Source organism: Acomys russatus, chromosome X (genome assembly GCF_903995435.1).
Source record: "Acomys russatus chromosome X, mAcoRus1.1, whole genome shotgun sequence".
Taxonomy (NCBI): Eukaryota; Metazoa; Chordata; class Mammalia; order Rodentia; family Muridae; genus Acomys; species Acomys russatus.
In genome coordinates, this window is record NC_067169.1 from 89766646 (window position 1) to 89788639 (window position 21994).

The following is a 21994-nucleotide window of genomic DNA, read 5'->3' on the forward strand; positions in this document are numbered from 1 at the left end:
CAAACTTGGTGGCTAATAACACCTATAAATCTAGCACTTGTGCAGCTGAAGCCAGCCTGGACTACATAGTGAGTTCCTGGCCTGCTTGAGCTACAAACTGAGGCTGTTGCAATACTACCTCCACCCCCCCCCCCCCACAAAACACACAATAACAATAAATCACTCTTTTCATTCCTAGGAAACTGTACCTATTATATATTATTACTATTGTACATTATTTCTACCATGTAGGTAGGTATATTACTATCAAGCTTTTCCCAGGATTTCATAACACCAAACTTCCTTTAACAAACAACCCTGTGCATGTATTATATTTATAATATAAAACTTTAAACATGATATTGCTGGGCCAAAGGAAACATACATTTAAGGTTCTGGAAGACATGGCTAAACTTCTTTTCAAATTGCTTGTGCCTTTAAGCAGATTTTGTCTTTGGCAAGCAAAAAGAATGGTCTGTTTCTGTTTTTGTTTGCTTGGCATAATAGCTCAGGGCCATAATCCTCCCTAACTGCCCTTCCCCAAAAGCACACAAAGAACGTTTTAACTTTACAAGTCAAAAATTGAATTACTTATATAAAGTGGCAAAATGGTTGCATGGAATCTGTGAATTACCTTTCTGCACCTCTTAAACCATGTTGGGATGACTTGTGACAGCAAATACAAGATAAATTCTAGCAGTTTCTTGTTATACTATATTACTTAGGGAATAGTCACAAGGAAAACACCTTGCAGGTATGGTAACGTATACCTACTTTCAGTACTCTGAAAATGGAGGTGGGTCCTGCATTTCAGGCCTGCCTAAGTCAGTTCCTGTTCAGAAATAGTTTGCCAGCCTGAGTGTTGTTGTGTAACAATTTCCTAATAGGTAAAGCCCTCCATCTTGGTCCCTAAGATACAGGGTATACTAAAGGGAGGTGAAATACTGCATTCGTCAAGGAACCTCTCATCATAAGACACAATGCTCTTTGGACATAAACTATTTCATCTTTCAGGGAAGCTTGGTTAAGGAAGTAAACAACTCAATAGCCTCATGTGGTCCCTAAACTGACTGTAGTCACTATGTCTCTCCTTTCCCCAGCATATATAAAGGCTGCTGTTGGGAGTTTGAGACCAGCAAAAAACCAAACCAAAAGAATACTGGGGGATAGTGGCTGCAGTAAAACCTTTGACAGTACAGGCAAGAGGACCTGAGCTTGATCCCCAGAACCAGATAAAAAAAAGCTGGCAGTGCACACCTGTAACCCTAGTCTCAGGTTGGCAGAGACAGCAGGATCCCTGAGTTTGCTGGCCAGCCAGTCTAGCTAATTTGGAGAGCTCCAGGTTCAGTTAAAGACCTTGTCTCAAAAAATAAAATAAAATCAGGTGGAGAGTGACTGAAGGCCTTTAACATTGACTTCTATCTTTCACATGCATGTTTTCACATGTACATATAAACACATATGCACACACACAATAATAATAATAATAATCATAATCATAATAATCATAATAATCATAATAATAATGTAAGTATAGTCAATCTTTTTTAACTAGGGCTATTTTAGCTCAGTATAGCAGGTCTCTATGCCTCTGGATGATTTTAATGACACAGGAGTCAACTAAGAATCATGGTATAGAACTGTATTACAACAGCTGAACTTTATTAAACATGGTCTTTTCTATTACTATTAGTGAATATTTAATGTAACTCTATTGTCACTTTCTACGCAGTAACTCATTTAATGCATATAACACCACCACAAGGAGGGTACTGTTGTCTCCATGTTACAAGTGAGAAGACTCAAGCTCAGAGCGGCTAAGTGATTTCCCTATAGGCATTATAGTTAGCAGAGAATGGAGATTTGAGTCCTGGCCTCCCTAATTTCAAAGCCCCCATTCTTCCTGTCATTCCCTGATAGGATCATCCTCCATGCTTCTCTCCCACATATCACGAGCAATGTACTAAGTCTGTAAAAAATGAACAGTGATTTCCAAATGCACGGCACAGGTTACCTTGTCTGAATCCTGAATTATTTTGACATTTTCAGTACCAAATTTTTCACCATAAAGTTTCACAAGTCTCAAGGAAATCTCTGAAAGGCCAGTGAGCTTGGGTTCTTTATAGATGTACTCTTTTCCATCTTCTTCTTCAAAAAATGACTATTATAAAGGTAAAAAAAAGTAGTTTACAAATAATATGTGAGAAAAGCATCAAAGGGAAATATAAATCTGCAGAACTAGTGACAATAGATTTGACTACATTTAAAATAATACTGATTAATATTAGTTTTAACATATTTATGCTGGCTAGTTTTATGTCAACTTGACATAAAGTAGAGTAATTTGGAAAGTAGGAATCTCGATTGAGAATATGTCTATCAGAGAGGCCTGTAGGCAAGCCTGTAGGGCATTTTCTTAATTAGTGATCGATGGGGGAGGGCCCAACCCATTGTGGGTGTTTGTATCCCCGGGCTGGTTGTGCTGGGTTCTATGAGAAAGCAGGCTGAGCAAGTGATGAAGAGCAAGCAGTAAGCAGCACCCCTCCATGGCTTCTGCCTCCAGGTTCCTGTCCTGTTTGGTTACTACTCTAACTTCCCTCAGTAAAGGAGTATGGTATAATCTGAGATAAACCCTTCCTCCACAAGTTGCTTTTGGTCATGGTGTTTTATCACAGAAATAGAAACTCCACGTCAGACCATATTAATATTTTAATTTTAGTATATTAACACTAGAATTGTCAATTGCTTAAGCATACAAGCATATTATTATTGTCTGGAAGGGGAAGATGTAATATAGAATTATTTTTATTTGTTATAAATTTTAGTAATTATCCCCATGGTAAAGTTTTCTTCTGTGTGTTCTCAAATTCATAAGCATACAAACATATTATTGGTAGAAGGAGGAAACTAACATGGATTTTTTTTCATGAATTAATAAGAAATCCACACCTGGCATCCCTGACCTAATTAGAGAAGAGAACTAAAGTGAACTAGAACACTACACACTGAGCTCTAGAACACTACACACTGAGCTCTCTCCTGTGGGAAAAGCAAGACACATCTACAGAAGCAAAGACTGCACAAAGGCCATAGAAGTCAAAGGCAAACATTAAAAAAGCCAAACAGCTTGATGAACAAACTTTACTAAAGCACACTTACCTGGCCATAAAAGGCAACTCTAAAGAAAGTACCTAAAAGTCTTTTTTTGGTGTGCATAACCTCCAGAATTTTTGTGTAAGCGCCATGAAGAGTTCTATAGATTTGAGTCAGTTTCTGAAAACGAGAATATAGAAATTATCTCTGTGTTTTTGTCAGTCATGAAATGTATCAAGATCAACATATAACAGTTTAAAATATATCAATATTTAATTTGTTAAAAAAACATTGGGTTTTATTGTTTATTTTATTGTGATTTTGGAGACACGGTCTTGCTGTATAGCCTAGGGTGGCCTGGTACTCACTATGTACTCATTCCAGTACCAGAACATGCTGGGCTATTAGCACGATCTCCCCTCAAAAGTTGCAATAAAGGGGCTCAGCTACAGCTGAGTAGTGCAGAAATGGCCCAGCACGTGCCTGGGTTCAATGCCCAGAAGCGCAGAAACATTTCATATTGTGTGAATATGTGAATTTTACTTATTTATGCATAATTATTAAGTTCTTTCTTAATTTAATTTTTATGTGTGTGAATGTTTTGCTTGCACATATGTCTGTATACCACAGAGATCAGAAGAGACATCAGATCCCCTGGAACTGGATTCACAGTTGGTTGTGGGCCACTACGTGGGTTCTGGAAACTGAACCCAGGACCTCTGCAAGAGCAGCAGGTGCTCTTAACTACTGAGCTACTTCTGCAGTCTGACTTAGAAAAATTTTCAAAAAAATTTTTGGCGAACCAATGAGTTCTATGGGGTTTGCTAACAGGAGTATGGGTGAGATAAGCCTTTATAAGAGCAAAATGGACTCAGTGTCAGCTGTATCACCAAAAGCCCGCCTCAGTGTAACTCGCGAAAACTGAAGGCCAGGAGCACACTCTGCAACTTGCAGGTAGCTCAACAGGTTGAGGAATGTCTGTTTCAGGGACCTCTGTTGATCTGAGACTCTTCTGGGCAGCCCAGTTGCTCTGAGAGTGTCTTTTAGTAGTCCTTACCGTTTATATTAGAGAAGGCAGGGCTTAGCATCTCTGGTCAACTTCAGGGACTTCTTGAAGCTTTTGAGTTTAAAAACAGGTTTTGTTGTTGGGTGGGGGTTTTGTGGTTGTTGTTTTGTGTGTGTGTGTGTGTGTGTGTGTGTGTGTGTGTGTGTGTGTATTTTTAAATAAAGGGCCATTCTATGCAGTCTAGGCTAGCTTCAAATTTGAGGCAATTATCAGTATCAGTTCCACAAAGTGACTACCCTCAGCTCATTTCACCTCTACTCTCAAAATAGCTTAAATCCTAAGCCAGCCTCCTGCTTTCTGTACAGTTGCAGTAGAAATGATGATATAAACCCAAAGACTTGAATATTTAAAAAATTCCGCCCCATGCACATGGCAGCAGCCGTTCATTGGAATCTATCAACAGTTTTCCAGGCAGGGAAAATTGATAATAAACCCTCATAGCTGAATTATTGCTGGTATCCTCCTACGTTCCTTTGTCTGCCAGCACTTTTAGTCCCTGCACTCTAGCTCAACAAAGAATCATGTTTCTAGGGAGGAGAGTTACAATCTGCAATGGGGGAGTCTTGGAGATAGGATATGTCCCTAGCATGCTCAAGGCCCTGGGGTCCATCCTTGGCCTCACAAATTAAAAAAATAAAATAAAATAAGTATATTTATTTTATGATAAAATTCCAATGTTCTAATATAATGAACAACCCGTTTTCTTCAGAAGACACCAGAGTAAAAAGATAGGAACACATTCTATAAACTATCAGCCAAGACTGAAACAATGTATGTAAGGCAGGGATGCCAGTGTGTCCATTCCCTACCTCAAATTCACGGCGTTTCTCATAAATTGGAATGATCAACTTGGAGATCTCAGAAATGACTTCGTAACGCTCTGCCTTCCACAAGCCATCCACACACTGTTCTAGCAACTCCAGCAAAACCTCCTGCAGTAAGAGAAATAGTCAATGGGTATTAGAAAATAGCTTCGGACAAAGCCATCTTAAACCATCTTACCTTACTTGTAAGACCACATCTTGCCCCCTGCCCACTGCTTTCTTCTGAATCAGGATCTAGCTGTGGAGCCCAGGTTTCCTGCCCTCCAGCCAGTGAGCTTCGTGCCTTAGCCCCGTGAGTGCTGGGATTAACATGTACGCACCAGCATATACAGCATCACAACTATTTTCTAAATCAAATGTTACAAGCACTAGAAAATTAGAAATATTTCTAAAAAAATGAAATTACTATCAACAGTCAACTATATTTTGTTGATGTGAAAATAGAGAGCCTATGCTTGCAGTATCATGTTGAATTGAATCTTTTGCTTGTTCCAGATTATGGGCTCAGTGGACGTGAAAGTTGAAGAATGATTCACTAGAGGACAGAAATTATGCCAGGGTGGCAAAGGGTGGGTGGTAAGTGTCGAAGAAGGATGGTTGGATATCATCAATGAATGCTGTATGCACATTCAGATATAGCAATAATGAATCTCATGTAGGTATGCATATACAATATGTCTTAATAAAAATAAACAGAGAATATATAAATGCTTAGCCAAGTAAATTCCACTAAACTTGTACATCTCCATTTCTTTTCTTTCATATTGAAACAATATTTGCCCAGAACATTAGTCTTAAGAGAATGTGCCAACTTTTCAAGCGAATACATTAGTGGTTTAGGTCGCCATTAAACTGATACTATCCAGAGAAAGAACTCCTCCTTCCTATGAATGACCAGTAGGGATAGGATAATATCCTATAATAAAGCACTCTCACCTTCCAGAATCATTAACAGCTGCATACAACAATTTTGTGAAGCATCACTTCACTCAACAATATAAAGATAAGGCCAACTGCTGTGCTGCTGGCTTTAAGTTTTAGCAACTTGGTTTCTTTCAGATCTATGGAACTGATTGCCATAATGACCCCGCCTGTCTCTTAGACAATGGAACTCATCTTCTAGATGAAGCAGGTAGCAATATTCTATATATTCTTAGCTGGGAAACGAGGTGCAGTTTTGGCTTTATCCTGCTATAAATTGAATTGTATTCCCCTACATCAGTATTTCTCAACCTGTTGGTTGCTACCTTTGGCGGGGTTAGGGGAGGGTGGTGAACTACCCTTTCACAGGAGTGGCATGTCAGATATCCTGCATATTGGATATTTACTTTACGATTCATAACAGTAGCAAAATTACAATCATGAATTAGCAACAAAATAATTTTATGGCTGCGGGGGTGTGGGGGGGCTCGTCACAACATGAGGAACTGCAACATCAGAAGGTTGAAAACCCCTGTCCTAAAGTTGATGTTCTCATCCACCTCAGAATGTGACCTGATCTGGAAAAGGGTTGTTAGAGATACAATTGATTAAGATGAATATACCAATAGAGGGTGAGCCTTCAAGCCAATAAAGCTGGCACCCTCATAAGACACTGCAGGTATCCAGGGAAAATATGTGATCACAGAGCCAGAATCTATGTATCTGCAAACCAAGGAATGCCAAGGATCAACAGCTATCACCAAAAGCCAAGGAAGGCTTCTACCTGACTCTGGGGAAGTGGACTGTTTCCATGATGAAACCTCAGTTTCAGATTTCTCAACTCCAGGATGCTGAAGGAATGTATTTCTGCTGTTTGGAGCTACCCACTTTGAGGTACTTTGTGTGTAGCAGCCTTGGTGCCACGGTCTAAGTGTTCATTTCCCTCAGACTGACATGTGAAAATTCTAACCTTTTAAATTGTATTAGAAGATGAGCAAGTCGGGGTTGATGATGTCAAAAGGCAGAGCCAACATGAGTAGGATTTCAAGCAGCCTTTGAAAAGAAATCCTAGAGATGAGAGATGGAGCTCACTCCTTCTACTATGTCAGGGCACAGCAAGAAGAGGTCATCTATGGACTGGGAAGTTTGCCCTCCGTGGGCACATTGCCACTGGTACTTTGATTTTGGACTTCCCAACCTCTAGGACTCTGAGAAATTAATTTCTGCTGTTCATCAGCTACCTAGTCTATTGTGTTATGTTACAGCACTGCAGACAGAATAAGATACCCAGGAAACTAATAGTCGCTTCCTTCCCTCATCCTCTGAGCTTCTTTTCAAGCCCTGTCACTTTTACTTCCTAGATATTTTCTCAGGTCTGACCCTTCTCCACTTCTGTATCTATTGCTAAAGCTCAACATCTCATTATGTTTTTCCGTAACTGATCTTCCCGACTCCAGCCTTGGCACCTCTCAATACGTCCTCTACAGATAGAGCACAGAGTTCTGACTATGTCACTGAAAATGTGAAAGCATCCCATTACTCACAGGATAAGGGCAAGCTCCTTCATGTGGACACAGGGCTTGTGATGAGATGCCTCAAGTTTCTATGACCTCACCATTCAACATGCCAAGTGCCTCAATACCAGCAATGCTCACAGCAATTCTCCCGATATACCTCATGCCCTTCAAGCCCCTCCTTCGAATAGCATGGTACTACCCTTCTACATGTTGTTCCTGGTCCAGATAAGGAAGACAAGGTACAAATACTTTGCTCCCCACTCTACTAATCAGTGGGGTAAATATTTATAGTTCCGCAATATTTGCGCACTGTCTAGGTAACGGACATTCCAAATAAGCTGTGATTCTTTAGGGGTAGGAACAGGCTTATTTATCTAGACTGCTTTCTTCTGTGATTCGTATAGTGGGACTGTACAGCAGGTACTCAATCAATGTGACTACGTGAAGAAAGGGTCAGCATATTAACATTCAATGTCTATAGTAAGAATTTCAGCAGGTACATAGTAGCACACACCTCTACTCTTAGCACTCAGAAGGGAGAGGCAGATTGATCTTTGTGATTTCAAGGCCAGCCTGGTATACATGGCAAGTTTCAGGCCAGCCAGGGCTACATAGTGAGATCCTTTCTCCAAAATACCAAAAAGTCAGTTACAAACTAATGGTGTTTATTTCAGGAACTGAAAGGAATATACCACTACATATGCCTAATAAAGGAAATAACAAATGCTGAATAGAATATTTAATAATATACATACAAGTAACATTGTATATATGTATTTAAAAATACACACAGACACAGACATGTAACAATGAAAGGAAAAGAAGCTATGAATTTGGAAAAGTGTGTGGGGTATATGGGAAGGTTTGGAGGGGGTAAAAAAAAAAAGGGAGAAGTGATGTAAATATATTATAACCTCAAAAAATAAAAAATATATCAAATAAATCTTTAAAATTATCATATATCATTAAAAATCAGTATCTGATCACGATAGCCAAAAAGAAGTCTGGATGAAAATGAAAAGAAGAGACTTTCCTTCACCTCACAGAACATCTACTATACAATATTTACATTCAGTATATACAAAGGATCCTCACAAATGAGTTACAAAAAGTAGACAGCATAGCCATTAATCCCAGCTCTCACGTGACAGAGGCAAGTGGATTTCTGTGAGTTCAAGGCCAGCCTAGTCTAAAGATCTAGTCCCAGGACAGCTAGAACTACAGAGAAGCCATGTCTCAAAACCCAAAACAAATAAATATTTTAAAAATAAAAATGTAATTTTATGGGATGGCACACCACTTCAATCTCTGTGAACGTCACATTTGCCTTTTAAAAATTGACACCTATTTTTAAAATATAGGTTTCTTTGTGACATTGTCATGCATCCCTATCATATACTCCAACGATACTGACTCCACCTCTCACATCACAACCATACTAATCTCCCCTGCTTACACCTCTGACTTTGCATGCCACATACCTACATTATTTCAGTGATTACCTCCAGAGCGGAACTTGGAGATCATAGTTCACCACTTTACAGCCCTTTTAGCACCAACTCTACAGGCTTGCTGCTATGTTAGTGCTTAGCAGATCCTTACTGATGGACAACTAAAGCTGTTTTCTATCCATCTGAGGTAGAGAGCAGGAGATTTCCATTTGCACTACTTTGTTGCATATACTTTGCCTATTTGACGTAGAAGACAATGTTAACTCTAGTTTTCTGGAGTCCTTTTTCAGATGCTAGATGGGATCTGGTCACAGAGATCATGGTATAAAGATGGTAGAGACTGTATTTTAAAAAAATACTTTTATTAACTTTATTTTTATGAGTATTTTGCCTCTATGCATGTATGTATACCACTTGAGGGCCTGGTGTCCATGAAGGCTAGAAGAGGAAATCAGATCCATCCATGAAACTGGATTTAGAGGTAGTTATGAACCACCATGTGAGTGCTGCAAACCAAATCTGGGTCCTCAGAAAGGACAAATGCTCTTAACTGCTAAGCCATGTTTCCAGGCCTCTAAAAAGCTATGTTTTCAGCCCTCTAAATGCTACATTTTAAAACAAGATAATGGGAAGATTTACTGAGACAAGATTCCTGCCAACAGGAATTCCTTTGACTAGACAATTTATTACGCTCACCAACCCTTGGATATTTTCAAAGTTAAGCCAGATCTAGTAACCTTTAATATAGGTACACTTTGAAATGGGAACTTTCTGTAAATGACAATGCAGGCCCTGGGGTCTTACTTCACTGTAATGAACATCCATCATTCCAGCATCTTCTTTCATGGCTCCTTCTTCATCTATATTGGGAGTAATTTTCTTGAAGGCTGAACACCCACTAGGGAACAATTCTGTGTGGAAAACCAGAAAGGGGGTAAATGTATTACAAAAAAAAAAATGTTTGGTAAGTAAAAGACACCCTTAAAAGGATATGCTACTTTTATAACACAAATGACTTTGGGTCACAGACATAAGTACAAGTTTCAGCTAAAAATAATTTTATGTATTACTCAGATCTATTACATTCTATTGTTCTTCTTCCTTCCCAAAGTGAGCCCAAATTCATCATAAGTAAGTTGTGACTTTGGTGCACCATCTTTAATGGCTGGTATAGATGATTTTTTGGTATAAAAGTTATATTAAAATGTTCATCCTTTGCTTGTTTACTCTGTACATATCATCTAGACAAAAGGTCAGACATTTTTAGGTAACTACTGAATGACCTTAGGTAACTCTAGTGTTTACATTTCACTCTGAGTTGGAAAAGGAATTCAGTCAGTTATTGGAAGAGCCTAGCCTAGGATTTATATGACAGGCAAGAAGTAAAACAGGCAAAGATAAAACATCCTTGGAGAATGCAACATTAAAAAAAAGGCATGCATTTGACTGTATCACTGTGTCATTGTATAAATTTGGATGTTTGTCTCCTTAGTATTTATAAAATTTCATCATCATCACTACCACCACTACCATTATAACAAGAATAATAATAAAGGGTAGTCTGTGAAAAATAACATGAACACATGTTTGGAATAAAGCTTATCATGTAAGAAGGGCTAAATGATTATTATTGCTAAATGAGCCTATCAATATTGTAAAGTAACTTTCTCAAGATAGAATTAAACAACTGCTACCAGCTGGGTCCCTGGGAAGCAGGGAGTAAACTGGAGCTGAAAAGCACTTTTTACAACTGTGACCCATATTGTTCTTGTGGAGCGAGAATCTGGGTGGAGAGAGCCACATGTTTTCCTACAGTCTGGATTTAGAGGAGAACAAAGGCATGCTTCAGATGTGGCTGGCATCACATTTGTAACCATCTGCCTGGTTCTTTTCCTTGCAAGTGCTGAGATGGCGGGGGGGGGGAGGTACAAGCCACCTCACTTTGACTGGAAATCTTGATCTTAATGCTTCATAGCTATTTTTTTTATATTACTACATGCCATGCTAGAGAAAGAACGATGTAAACAGTCCATTTAGGTACACCCACTTAAAGTCCAAGTGACCTCATGAAAAGAATGGGTAGGATTTTGGAGGATGGGATAGCGGCACCAATTCTTTTTTTAAAAAAATTAATATTTATTTTTATTTTTTTACTTATACATTTATATTATTATATCTATATAAAATAAAATACACAGAGCAAGAAGAAGCACCAAACAATCTGGAATTATATTAATGTTATATTCATAGTGTTTTGGCTAATTGTATATGGCAACCTTGAAGAAGACATTTTCTTATCTTGGTAAGTCTAAAATTCTGAATGTAAATCAATAAGAGACGACTGGCAGCCAAAAGAGTAAGAGGTAAGATCTTGAGGGGGAGCATAAAGGGGAGTTAGGAACAAAGAAAGGGATGAAGTGCTTTGTGAAATGCTAGCTAGATGACGCTGGATACAAAAACTTGGGGACGAAAGCAGAACTACCATAAAAGGGATGAGAAGAGGAGATGCTGTGGAGAAGGAAATTGCATCCTCTGGGCTTATGGGCGAAGCTGAAGGCCTGAAGCTTTGCTGAAGGAGGGTGCTATATAGTAGTACAAGAATGCAGAAAACTTGACTCTTGTCTTCCCTGGGGAGAAGTGTTGTGCCCTCTCTCAGGAAAAGAGAGAAGAATGCCAAAGCCTGCTCTTTAGGGAGTGAGATCCCGAAATGCTAAGGTTCTCAGACAAAATGAAAGAAACACTGACTTGTCCTGCTTGGAACTTACATTTGAGAATAAGAAAGAAAGAGTAACAACAAGAGGCCCATTATCACTGCTTCCAGTTGACTTGGGTAAAGGGAAGAGCGTGAGAATCTATCTGTAAGGCATCTCTGGTACAAAGAGCAAGGACACGGCTGCCTGTTTGAGGGTGGGGTGGGGTGGGGTGGGTCAGGGTTGACTCTATACCTCTTTCTACTTTCATTTTCTTTTCTTTTTCTTTTATGGGGGAGGTGCAGGGATGAGACAACCTCTCACACTATAGCCTGGACTCACTATGTGGCACAGGCTGGCCTCAAATTTCTAACTCCTGAATACTGAAATTTCAGGCACGAGCCACCATTCCCTGCTCATTCCTTCCCCCTTTCCTGGCACTTCAGTGCCTCGAACAAAGAATGGAAGATTCCAGTAGTGGTCCTGCACTTATGTTGACACTCCTGGGGGCCAGGAAACTACTAGCTAGAACAAACTTAATATTTATAAAAAGAAAGTCTAAACAATAGAACATTTGGTTCCAATGTGTCAGCTAATTAGCATTCTATTGCATCTCAATTAAGAATATTTTTACAGTGCACTTTAAGAGAAATGGCTTAGGGGGTGGCAGAGGGTATAACTCAACAATGGAGGACTTGTACTATGTACACTACCCAGAGTTCCATTTGAGAGAGTTGGAGAGAAGAAGGGGGTGAGGTGAGCTGCAACTATGAAGCTTAGAAATAGCAGAAAACAAGTTTTTGGTGCTGCATACCAAAACTGCTGTCAGGGATTGAAAATGTGAACCCGCTTTTTGTCTTCAGTATCAATGGACAATTAATTGAAAACAAATTCTAGACTGTCTTGATGGTCATCACTAAATGTTATTTAAAACATATTTGCTTAAAGAGTCAGGTCTTTTCTAGATCTGATGCTGATGGGTTGCAGAATTCTCACACTGGATTCCCTAGGGGCCAGGAAACCACCAGCTGGAACAAACTTTATTTTTATTTAAAAAAAAAACCCAAAAACAACAACAAAAAAATCCTCTACATGATAGAACATTCGTTTCCAATGTTTCAGCTAGGCAGCATTTTATTCCATCTTGATTAAGAATATTTTATAGCATTCTTAACTGTTTTAGATTAGCCATCTATCTTGATACCACTCTCATAGTTTAAGCAGCTAATTGAAAAAAAGAAGCTCTTTGGGTCTTTCTTTTTTGTTAATCACTAAATCTAAGGTAGAAACACCCTGAGGAGTTTCACTACTGTTTCCCTTTTAGAATCAGATGGTCTCTAGTTTAAGAAAGTTGAATTCTCCAGGTTCAAAAAATAGACAGGAACACTAAATAAGTATGTAAACAACATTCACATTTAACATTTCTTTGTTAAAGATGTAAAACATCATGTTTCCCTCCTTAACTCTTTGACTTTTACTGAAGGATAAATTTGAAGAACCCTGAGGATATTATGAATGGCTTCACTGACAAGTTTGGGCTTCATCCACTTGTTAAGACAGGTCAGATTGCTGATTAAGGTGGCTGCTTAGTGCTTAAACAACTAGAGGATGAAACAGCCTCTGTAAAGTTAAGGACTGAGTAATGGAGAGAAATTATTTTTGCTTTTGTTTAGTCTGAAGGTCTTTGTACCTGTGAGTAAAACAAGAATCTCGGGAAGAATTTCTAATATAATTAATTATCTATTTTCAAAATCTAACAGGTTTATTCTGAATGGACCTGGAACTCTTATTTCAGGTGTTCACTAATCAGAAAGCTTGGATAACAGGAAGGCAGTTTCTCTGGAAAGAATTTCAAACCATATTACTGTGTTTAAGATGCTCATATTTGTCAATGAATTTGGAATTGCAGGGATGCAACTTCAATTTTTAAGACAACTTGACAAAAATATCAGTGTTATCATTGAAAAAGATGAAGGTAGTCTGATTTTGGAAAAATTCTGTCTCCATTTTAGAACTACTTGTAGCATGGGTATATAGCTTGATGCCAACCATGCCTGTAGCCACTGGGTCAGTCCCTAGAACCAGAAAGAAAAGAAATCAATGACAACAATATATGTATGAAAAGGAAAAAACTGGAAGGCACTAATTTTTTGATTTATTTTCTTATGATACATAATTTTTAGTTTTTGTTGAATTTAAAGTCTTGGTGCTTGTGAGTAAAGCAAGATTATTCTCAGGAAGACTCTCTAATATAATTACCTATTTTTAAAATAGAGGATTAATTCTTAATAATTCTTAATGAGTCTGGAACCATTTCAGGGTCATACTCTGTAACCCACCCTGCCTTGGAATTCACCCATGTAGCCCAGGCTGCCTTGGATTTGTGCCTTAACCTCAATGTGTTGGGGTTTCAGACCCCAGTAGCTCTAGCTGAGTCTATCAATTTGAGAAATTAGATTGTTCTGAAGGATTTCAGTGTTAATTTAAAATACAAGTAAAATGCTGGAGACTCTGCTCACACACTTGCTTGCTTTGCATTCACAAAGCTCTGGGTTCGATCTCCAACACTGCATGAACTGGGCATAGTGGGTGCATGCCTATAATCCCAGGAGCTAGAGGCAGGAAGAGCAAAAGTTCAAGGTCACTCTTGGCTACATAAAAAGTGTGAGGCCTGCTTGGAAAATAAATGCATAGTTTGATCATTATAATCATATTGGGAGAAAAATCTCTCAAATGGCTATTATTTTACATGAACATGGGACCTTAGATGTGAAATGAAAAGCACAGAAATTCCAGAGTTAAAAACAAAACAAAAAAACAGGGAGCTGGAAAGATTGTTCAGTGGTTAAGAGCACTAACTGCTCTTCCAAAGGTCCTGAGTTCAATTCCCAGCAACCACATGGTGCCTCACAACCATCTATAACATGATCTGATGCCCTCTTCTGGTGTGCAGGAGTACATGCAGGCAGAAGACTGTATACATAATAAACAAGCAAACAAGAACAAAACCCATAAGGTTGTACCATAGCCAAAGGCCAAGTAATATGACTCCTTTACATTGCTTTCATTTTGCCCTCCTGTTACTTAGTTGACTGTCTTGAAGACAGCAGCACAGACATTGTGATAGATAGCAGATGTCTCAATTGCAATCGCCATTGCCAATTAATCTGCAAACCTTACTCAATTGTTTTGCTATTTGAGTACTAAGTCAGTGATATTGTTTGGGGACAGAGAACCTTTCAAGCTGATGCCTGATTTAGGTATGCAGAGCTGTTGCTATCCTTCAAGGACCTGATTACCTTTACCATTCAGGTGTCTCAGCATAAAAACCGTTCTAGATACCTAGACCATGGTGAACTTAAGGATGGGGGCGGGAAGCGATCTATCTGTATTAGAGTTTCTCTTAAGCCCCAAGGGAAAAAAAAAACCGAATTTGTGGCAGTTGTCCAGGCAAACAGTCTTGGGAAATAAACACTGGGCATCAGGCCCAGCCGTGTACTATTTAACTTATTCTTGTAACCTCCCACAGAAACTGAAGCCAAAATGAGCAACCCAGGCTTCTTTTATAAGGATGTCTGCTTAGTTAGCACTGAATGACACGGAAGGTAAACATAGTTTTAAGAGCTCGATCCTATCCCATTCACATCTGCAAGCTGCAAAGATAAAGATTATTTTGCCAGCTGAGAGTCCTCCCATCTCAGAACAGAAAGATCTTACTCTTTCGGTGAAGAAATTCTGCAACTAGAGCCGCTACATGGACATAACACATTGCAGCCTAGAAATGGATGACAAAGAAAGAAGTGTCAGAATATGTCCAAAGGAGTTTGAAGAGTCCCAGTGGGAACAAAGTTTTAAGTAGTCACCTCAGAAAAATCTCCATTTTTTATGTGAATTTTGGCCATGCTGTCAAGCCAAGTTTTCCTCAGTTCTGGTGTGCTGGCATAAGATTTGGCTAAGCTATACTGAAGATCAATTAGCATTTCGGGGTCTTTCTCATGCTCCTTCATTTGGGCAGTGGCCATAAGAACAGTTCGGATCCTCTTGGTCAAATCTTTGACTTCTGTGGGAAAAGCAGTTGCCTAATTTCAAAACAAAAGAAAACAAAAGACCCACATGGTTAGCAGTATTAACAAGAGGATTTAAACACGAACATGCACTCCTTAGGAACACAAGACAGTTTCTATTCCTTATTAACAGTTTTAACACTGTGTTGCATGTGGCAAGTCTAACAGGTTTTACCCTAGTTCTTTTTAAACATGTAACTAGGCTTTTGAACTTGATGGTAATATTCTCAAAGCACCAAAACCCATAACCTGTGCAGTCAGGCTATCTGGCTTTGGACCCTGGCTCTTCCATTGTGAGTTCTGTATGTTTGTGGGTTTACTTACAACAGTAAATGAAAGTTATAACCTTAACTGAAAGTTATTGACAGCACATTGGTACCAGGTACCAATCTGGGTGTTTTACATGTTTTACTTTTAAGAACAACCCTATAAATTAAGTAGTCTTCTCACGTATTTCTACCAATGGGAAAACAGACACAGAGGGCAGTTGAGAAGCTCAGCCAATGTCTCCCGATTGGCAAGTCATGGAGACAGGACTTGTATCCAGGCAATCTGGCTCCAGACCTAGTGCTCTGCAGGCAATTTCTCATATTGACAAGTGTGCCTATCTTGCTCACTCACTGGAACACACACCTCAGTGAAGACCCTGCTGCCGGTTTTCTCTTTCCACAAATGACAGGTTGTGAGTCACATCATATTCCAGAGAGGTTAAAGAGAACATTAACCTCTCAAAGTGTTTCTGACCCTATGATGGGGATGGGGCAACACACAGGGAACTCAATATGAAAATAATATACTGTTCTGCCTTGTTATCTGCTCTAAAAATAATTAGTAGCTGCATCTAAACCCTCTGTGCTCATTAACAGAAACTCCACTTCCTGAGGGAAAGGCTTACCTTATTGTAACAGGGATTATTGGTAATGGTGGCCTTTACAGTTAAAATTAAGTCATTCACAAATGAGTCAAGGGGGGAAGCCAAAGAGTTCTTCACAACCAGAGCCAACATCAACCCTATTCACTTGGAAAATGCCGCTAATTTCCCTGTATGCTCCAGCATTGAGCATGGTAACAACTGGAAGCAGAAGTTCTTGGAGCATGAGTAAAATAGCTGAAATAGTATACGCTGCTTTCACACTCATGGGATTAGTTGAACTGTATACTGATCCCCTGGGAAACCACCAGAGCTGTTTGAGAAGCAAACTTTCCCAGCCTGTGGGCAGCTGGCACTGCTCAGTGTTCCCCTCCCTGCAAGCAGCATTCCTATGGGAATGGCTCTTTTGACACACAGATTCCACATGTCCCAAACATCAAGTATGTTGTGACTGTGAGCTTTGGATTTTTTTTTTTCCGAGACAGGGTTTCTCTGTGTAGCCTTGCTTGTCCTGGACTCACTCTGTAGACCAGGTTGGCCTCAAACAGAGATCCACCTGCCTCTGCCTCCTGAGTGCTGGGATTAAAGGTGTGTGCCACCACAAGCAGCCGTTTTGGATTTCTTTTAAAAACGATTTTATACAATATTGTCAAATATACCAGACTCTGACCTTTCCCAAGAATGGAGACAATTCATGCCCCTGGGAAGACCCCAGGACCTGTCTTCCAGGCAACACAGCAAGAGGCGCAGTTTTACAAGGTTCTAGTTGTTAAGCTGTGTGAAACAGCAACGATGGTCAGAATCTTTGGCTTGATTCTGGTGGACTGCTGCTTAAGAGTGACAGCGTTGGGCTGTTACAGCAAGCCATAGTCGGTTCACATAGCTTTTGAAAATCACAGAACCAACAAAGAATGAAGCTCTTTTGTTCCATTTCTCATCTGTTGGCAATGGATCTACGAGCCAGGCTATGAAGTGAAATGTTTCTTCATTTTCAAACCCAGTGTTTAATTAGCCAGTATTATAAATGATAACAATTGTTATGAAAGAAACAACACTTTTGTGTTCTGAGCAAGTTTAGAAACCAAGCAGAGAAAACAACACAGATTCTATTACTAAGTGATGCACATTTGTTTCATCTATTTAGTTGGATAGAGTTGCTAGAGAGCCAGTGGTAGGTAAAAGCCATCAACTCATAAAGCTCACATTCTATCCATTCCGTATGAACAACCACTGGGAATGCCATGACAGTCTAAGGATATAAACTCCCTTTGTTAGTTTAAGTGCTTTTTATTCATTATTTTGCTGTTGAGGATCAAACCCAGAGCATTGCACATGTTATCTCACAATTCCAGCCAACACGGCTTCAGTTTACTCCATACCTTCATAGGTCTGTCGCTATTCGCAAAATTATTGATAATGAATAAAGACTCCTGAAATCTTGATCCTCCACTTAGTGCTACATCAGCTATCAGCTGACTTACAGCGATTATTATCTGTGGGAAGAAATAAAGGTTATGATTTCAAATGGCTTTGAAAACAATTGCACTTTGGGAGTTGGGGAGGGGTATCACTATACAGTGTCCAGGCTAGCATCTAACTAGCTATACTTGACCTCAGTCTCTTCCATATCTGGGACTGCAGGCTAATAGCTGTTTCCCTACTAATAACCCTTCCCCAGCTAACAGCTCTAATGGGACAAAGTAAGGCAGTGAAGATCCGCAGCTAGAGACTGCCTATATTACACAGTAGCACTGAGCCGAGAAGACCCAATCATGTTTAGAATCAGAGGTATTTCATCAGATAATCACAATGATATGAAGACGTAGAATAATCACTATTACCCACTGTGTTTTCTGTGCTGGGCATGATGCCAGTTGCTATATACACTTCATTTTTCACCCTCATACTAACCATGCAAGGTGGTAAATACTTGGCCTCATTTTACAGCTGAGCAAACTGGTTTAGCCAGATTAAGTAACTTGCCTAGGGGCGCTCCACACAGCAAGTAGTTGAGCCAGGAGCTTATCACAAGCAGTTTGTTAAATTCTGTGATTTCCACAAAATCTTGAGATTAAGTCCATTGTTTTGTTTTGTTTTTGTTTTGTTTTGTTTTTTGAGACAGGCTCTTGCTATATTATCCAGATTGATTTCCACAAAATCTTGAGATTAATACATTGTTTTTTGACACAGGTTCTTGCTATATTATCCAGATTGATTTTACATCTGTCTCAAGTGCACATCTTGCCTTGGTCTCTCAAGTATATCAGAGTATAGAGGTGCATGCTAGCATTCCCAGGTCAATTCTTTTTCATTTTTGGTTTTTGAGACAGGTTCTTGGCCTGTAGACCAGGTTGGCTCAAATGTGCAATCATTCTATCCCAGTCTTCCACATATTTGGATTTAGGCATGTGCCAACATGCTTGTTACTCTTTCATTATCAAATAAAGGTTTTGCTGATGCATGCAAAACAACGTGTATCACCTGCTGTGTCTTATCTAACAATCTTATTATTCAGTCATCTTACTTAAGCCTCACAAAAGTTCTGAGGTAGAGTATCTCCTGTTTTATATTTGAAGAAGCTGAGGTACAGAGAGGCCAAGGAAGTTACCTGCTCCGTGTCAGACTGTCATGGAATCTGAACTTGAGCACACAGTATCAAGACTCACACTCTAGAGTAGCCTTGTCCAAGAGAAAGAGAATGTGAGTCACATATATAAGTAGCTACAATGAAAAAGAGATGGAAGTGAAACTGACTTTATTTTTCATATTTATTTAGTGCGTGTGTGTGTGATCCGAGAACAGCTTGTAGGAGTTGGTTCACTCCTTCCACCATGTGTGTTTAGAGGCTCAAACTCAGGTCATCAGGTTTGCCAGCAAGCCCTTTTACCCACTGGGCCATCTTGTTGACCCAAAATTTATTCTGGTATCTTTTAATTACTCCCCAAATTTGACAAATCATTTCAACTTATAAACAATAAGACAACTTAGATGCTCCATTTTTTATGTACTTAGTCTTCATGTTTTCAACAGTTTGGACCAGTCTCACTTCAAGTAGCAGATATCCACATTGTCTGAGAGCTACGGCACAGAAAGGGAAATCTGAATATTGATTTCTTTTTAATGCTGAGACTGGAACCCAAAGCCTTGTGCATGGTAGGCAAGCACTCTACCACTGAGCTATAGCCTCAGCCCTCTTTTTACCTTTTGTTTTGAAATATTGTCTTTCATATTGCCCAGGTTGGCACTGACCTTGCTCTACAAAGTAAATCTTGAGGTTAATATCCTCTTGCTTTAGCCTTCCGAATGACGGTGGTATACATGTGTTTGCAGGTGTAGATGTGTGCCTGTGTGTGGAGGTCAAAGGTCAAACTTGTGTTCCATTCTTCAGATGTTGTCTTTCTTAACTTGGGAGTGGGGCACAAGGTCTCTCACTGGCTCAGAACTTGCCAAATAAGGTTAGGCTGGCTGGCCTGTGAGCCCCAGAGTCTCACCTCTCCTTATTTTCTCAGTTCTGGGATTACAACTGCATACTAACATGCTTGGCTTTAAAACAAAAATGCTTTTTCTTTATGTGTATCGGTGTTTCGCCTGTAGGTATGTCTATGCTCCTGTGCACCACGTACATGCCTGGTACACAAGGAAGCCAAAAGAAGACCTCAGATCCTGTAGGTTCTGGGAATCAAGCCTAGGTCCTCTGGAAGAACAGCCAGCCAGCTCTAAACTTCTGAGCCATTGCTCTAGACCCATGCTCAGCTTTTTGGATGGAATTCGGGTACTCATGCTTGCAGAATATGCACTTTGCCAACTAAACTATCTTTCCAGCTATAGATGTTGGTGTTGATAGAGACCAGTGACTGAAGAGGAAACAATAAAGAGGACCTTTGACTGGTACTCACCTGCAAGTGTGTCCTCAAAAAGGTTTTCCTTTTGGTATACTCAAAGTTGTTTCGCATCAAAAGATATAAAAGTGCAGATGCCTCATTCCTGGTTGAGCTAATCTTTGAAGTACAGCACTTTAAAACCTCATAGCAAAATGCAGCACACATGTTTACTCTTCCTTTAAAAAAGGCCGAGGGAAACTAAACAAGGAAAATAGAGATGAATACCTGAAAATCTAATCAAATCCACCAATTATCAAGTGCCAACTGTAACCTCACCTAAAACTCTGCTGGGTGCTTCAGAGGATAACAAATCACTATGAGGTCAGAGCTCTGTGCTCAAGATAGTCTGAACTTGTTACCATACAAACAAGCTTATGTCAATGACAGAACAAGTCAAGCCAGTAGAGAAGTCGCTATGATAATGTAAAGGTACTTGGCATAAATGCTGTCAATCTGTGAAGAGTCCAAGATCATCCAAAACATAAGACGACCAGGGCTTCAATGACATGCTGAATAAATGAATGATTGAATGATGAATGATGGCTGTCAAATGGGGCTTTAAAATGGGAAGAACACTTGCTTGTGTTCTAAAGTTCCACATGCTGAGAAAATTATAGCTGAAAAGCATTAGTAGTGAGATTGATCTTTTTTAAAATTATTATTAAGGAAAATGGAGCTAGGTGACGTGAAGTGCTCATATATACCTGTCAGTTTTCTACTCCACAAATATGGTCAATTAAGACATATGTTGCCATAGAAAAAGAGTGCCCAAGTGATCACTGAATTCTCAAAACAAGCAAGTGGCCTGGTGCTTTGAGAATGTATTCAGCCTGTTACTCTGTGGAAGATAAACTATAGATCTAATGTAGACTTATTAGAATATCCAATCCTTGCAAGTAGAGATAAGCAAGCTGCTTTAGAGGGCATAATGGCCATTTTTTAAAAAGGCATTCTGAAGCTTGAGTGTTACCAACTCAAAGTAGCTTCTTACAAATCTTTAATTTTGATCCACATTTCAGAAATCTATCTGCTTTATTTTACCTTGGTAGCAAATGCAGTATTAGGTTAACAATGGGTGTTTGATAAATGCCTTCTGGTTGTCAAACTGGGAAGTCTCAAAGTTTCACAGGATTAGATCACCTCTTGCTAGACAAACACTCTAGCATAAAAACCATTTAAGAGTGAACATAGCTAGGTGTAGTTAATACTTACAGTAAGTCTTCTTACACCACTTGAGACATGAACAATAGCCAAAGTCATGAGTAACTTCCTCAATGCCAGTTCTAATGTGCCCCTTTCATCTCACGGAGCACACTGTACCTCACAAGGATGCTGATACTCTTTCCTTCTTTGGCTTCTGTGACATCTTCCATTCTTGCCTTTTTTGCTACCTCTGTCACTGTTTCTTCTTGTCTCCTTTACAGTTTTCTCTTTCACCCCTTTCTGTGTTATCTTCTCCAATAGTTTTCCTCTATATCCTTCCCAGGAGAAATTCAGCCACTCTCCTGAGTTCGAGTATCCTTTGATGCTGATGTTCACCCTACTATGCTCTAGCTATACTAGAATATTCCAAACTTTTTCCTGATGCAAGACATTTGTAAATGCATGTTCTCCTTGGAATGTTCTTTCTTAAACCT

At 39.4% G+C, this 21994-nt stretch overlaps 1 protein-coding gene across 1 annotated transcript in view; it reads right to left on the reverse strand.

Annotated features, from left to right (window-relative positions):
• Positions 1–21994, reverse strand: part of Dock11 (dedicator of cytokinesis 11) — a 188596-nt gene that overhangs the window by 12875 nt on the left and 153727 nt on the right. The window contains exons 41-48 of the mRNA XM_051141591.1: positions 20373–20555; positions 17856–17969; positions 15405–15620; positions 15259–15316; positions 9656–9762; positions 4948–5070; positions 3139–3252; positions 1994–2140 (exon numbers count right to left, since the gene is read on the reverse strand). Of these exons, the coding sequence (XP_050997548.1) occupies positions 1994–2140; positions 3139–3252; positions 4948–5070; positions 9656–9762; positions 15259–15316; positions 15405–15620; positions 17856–17969; positions 20373–20555 (1062 nt within the window). The remainder of the gene's footprint in view (positions 1–1993; positions 2141–3138; positions 3253–4947; positions 5071–9655; positions 9763–15258; positions 15317–15404; positions 15621–17855; positions 17970–20372; positions 20556–21994) is intronic.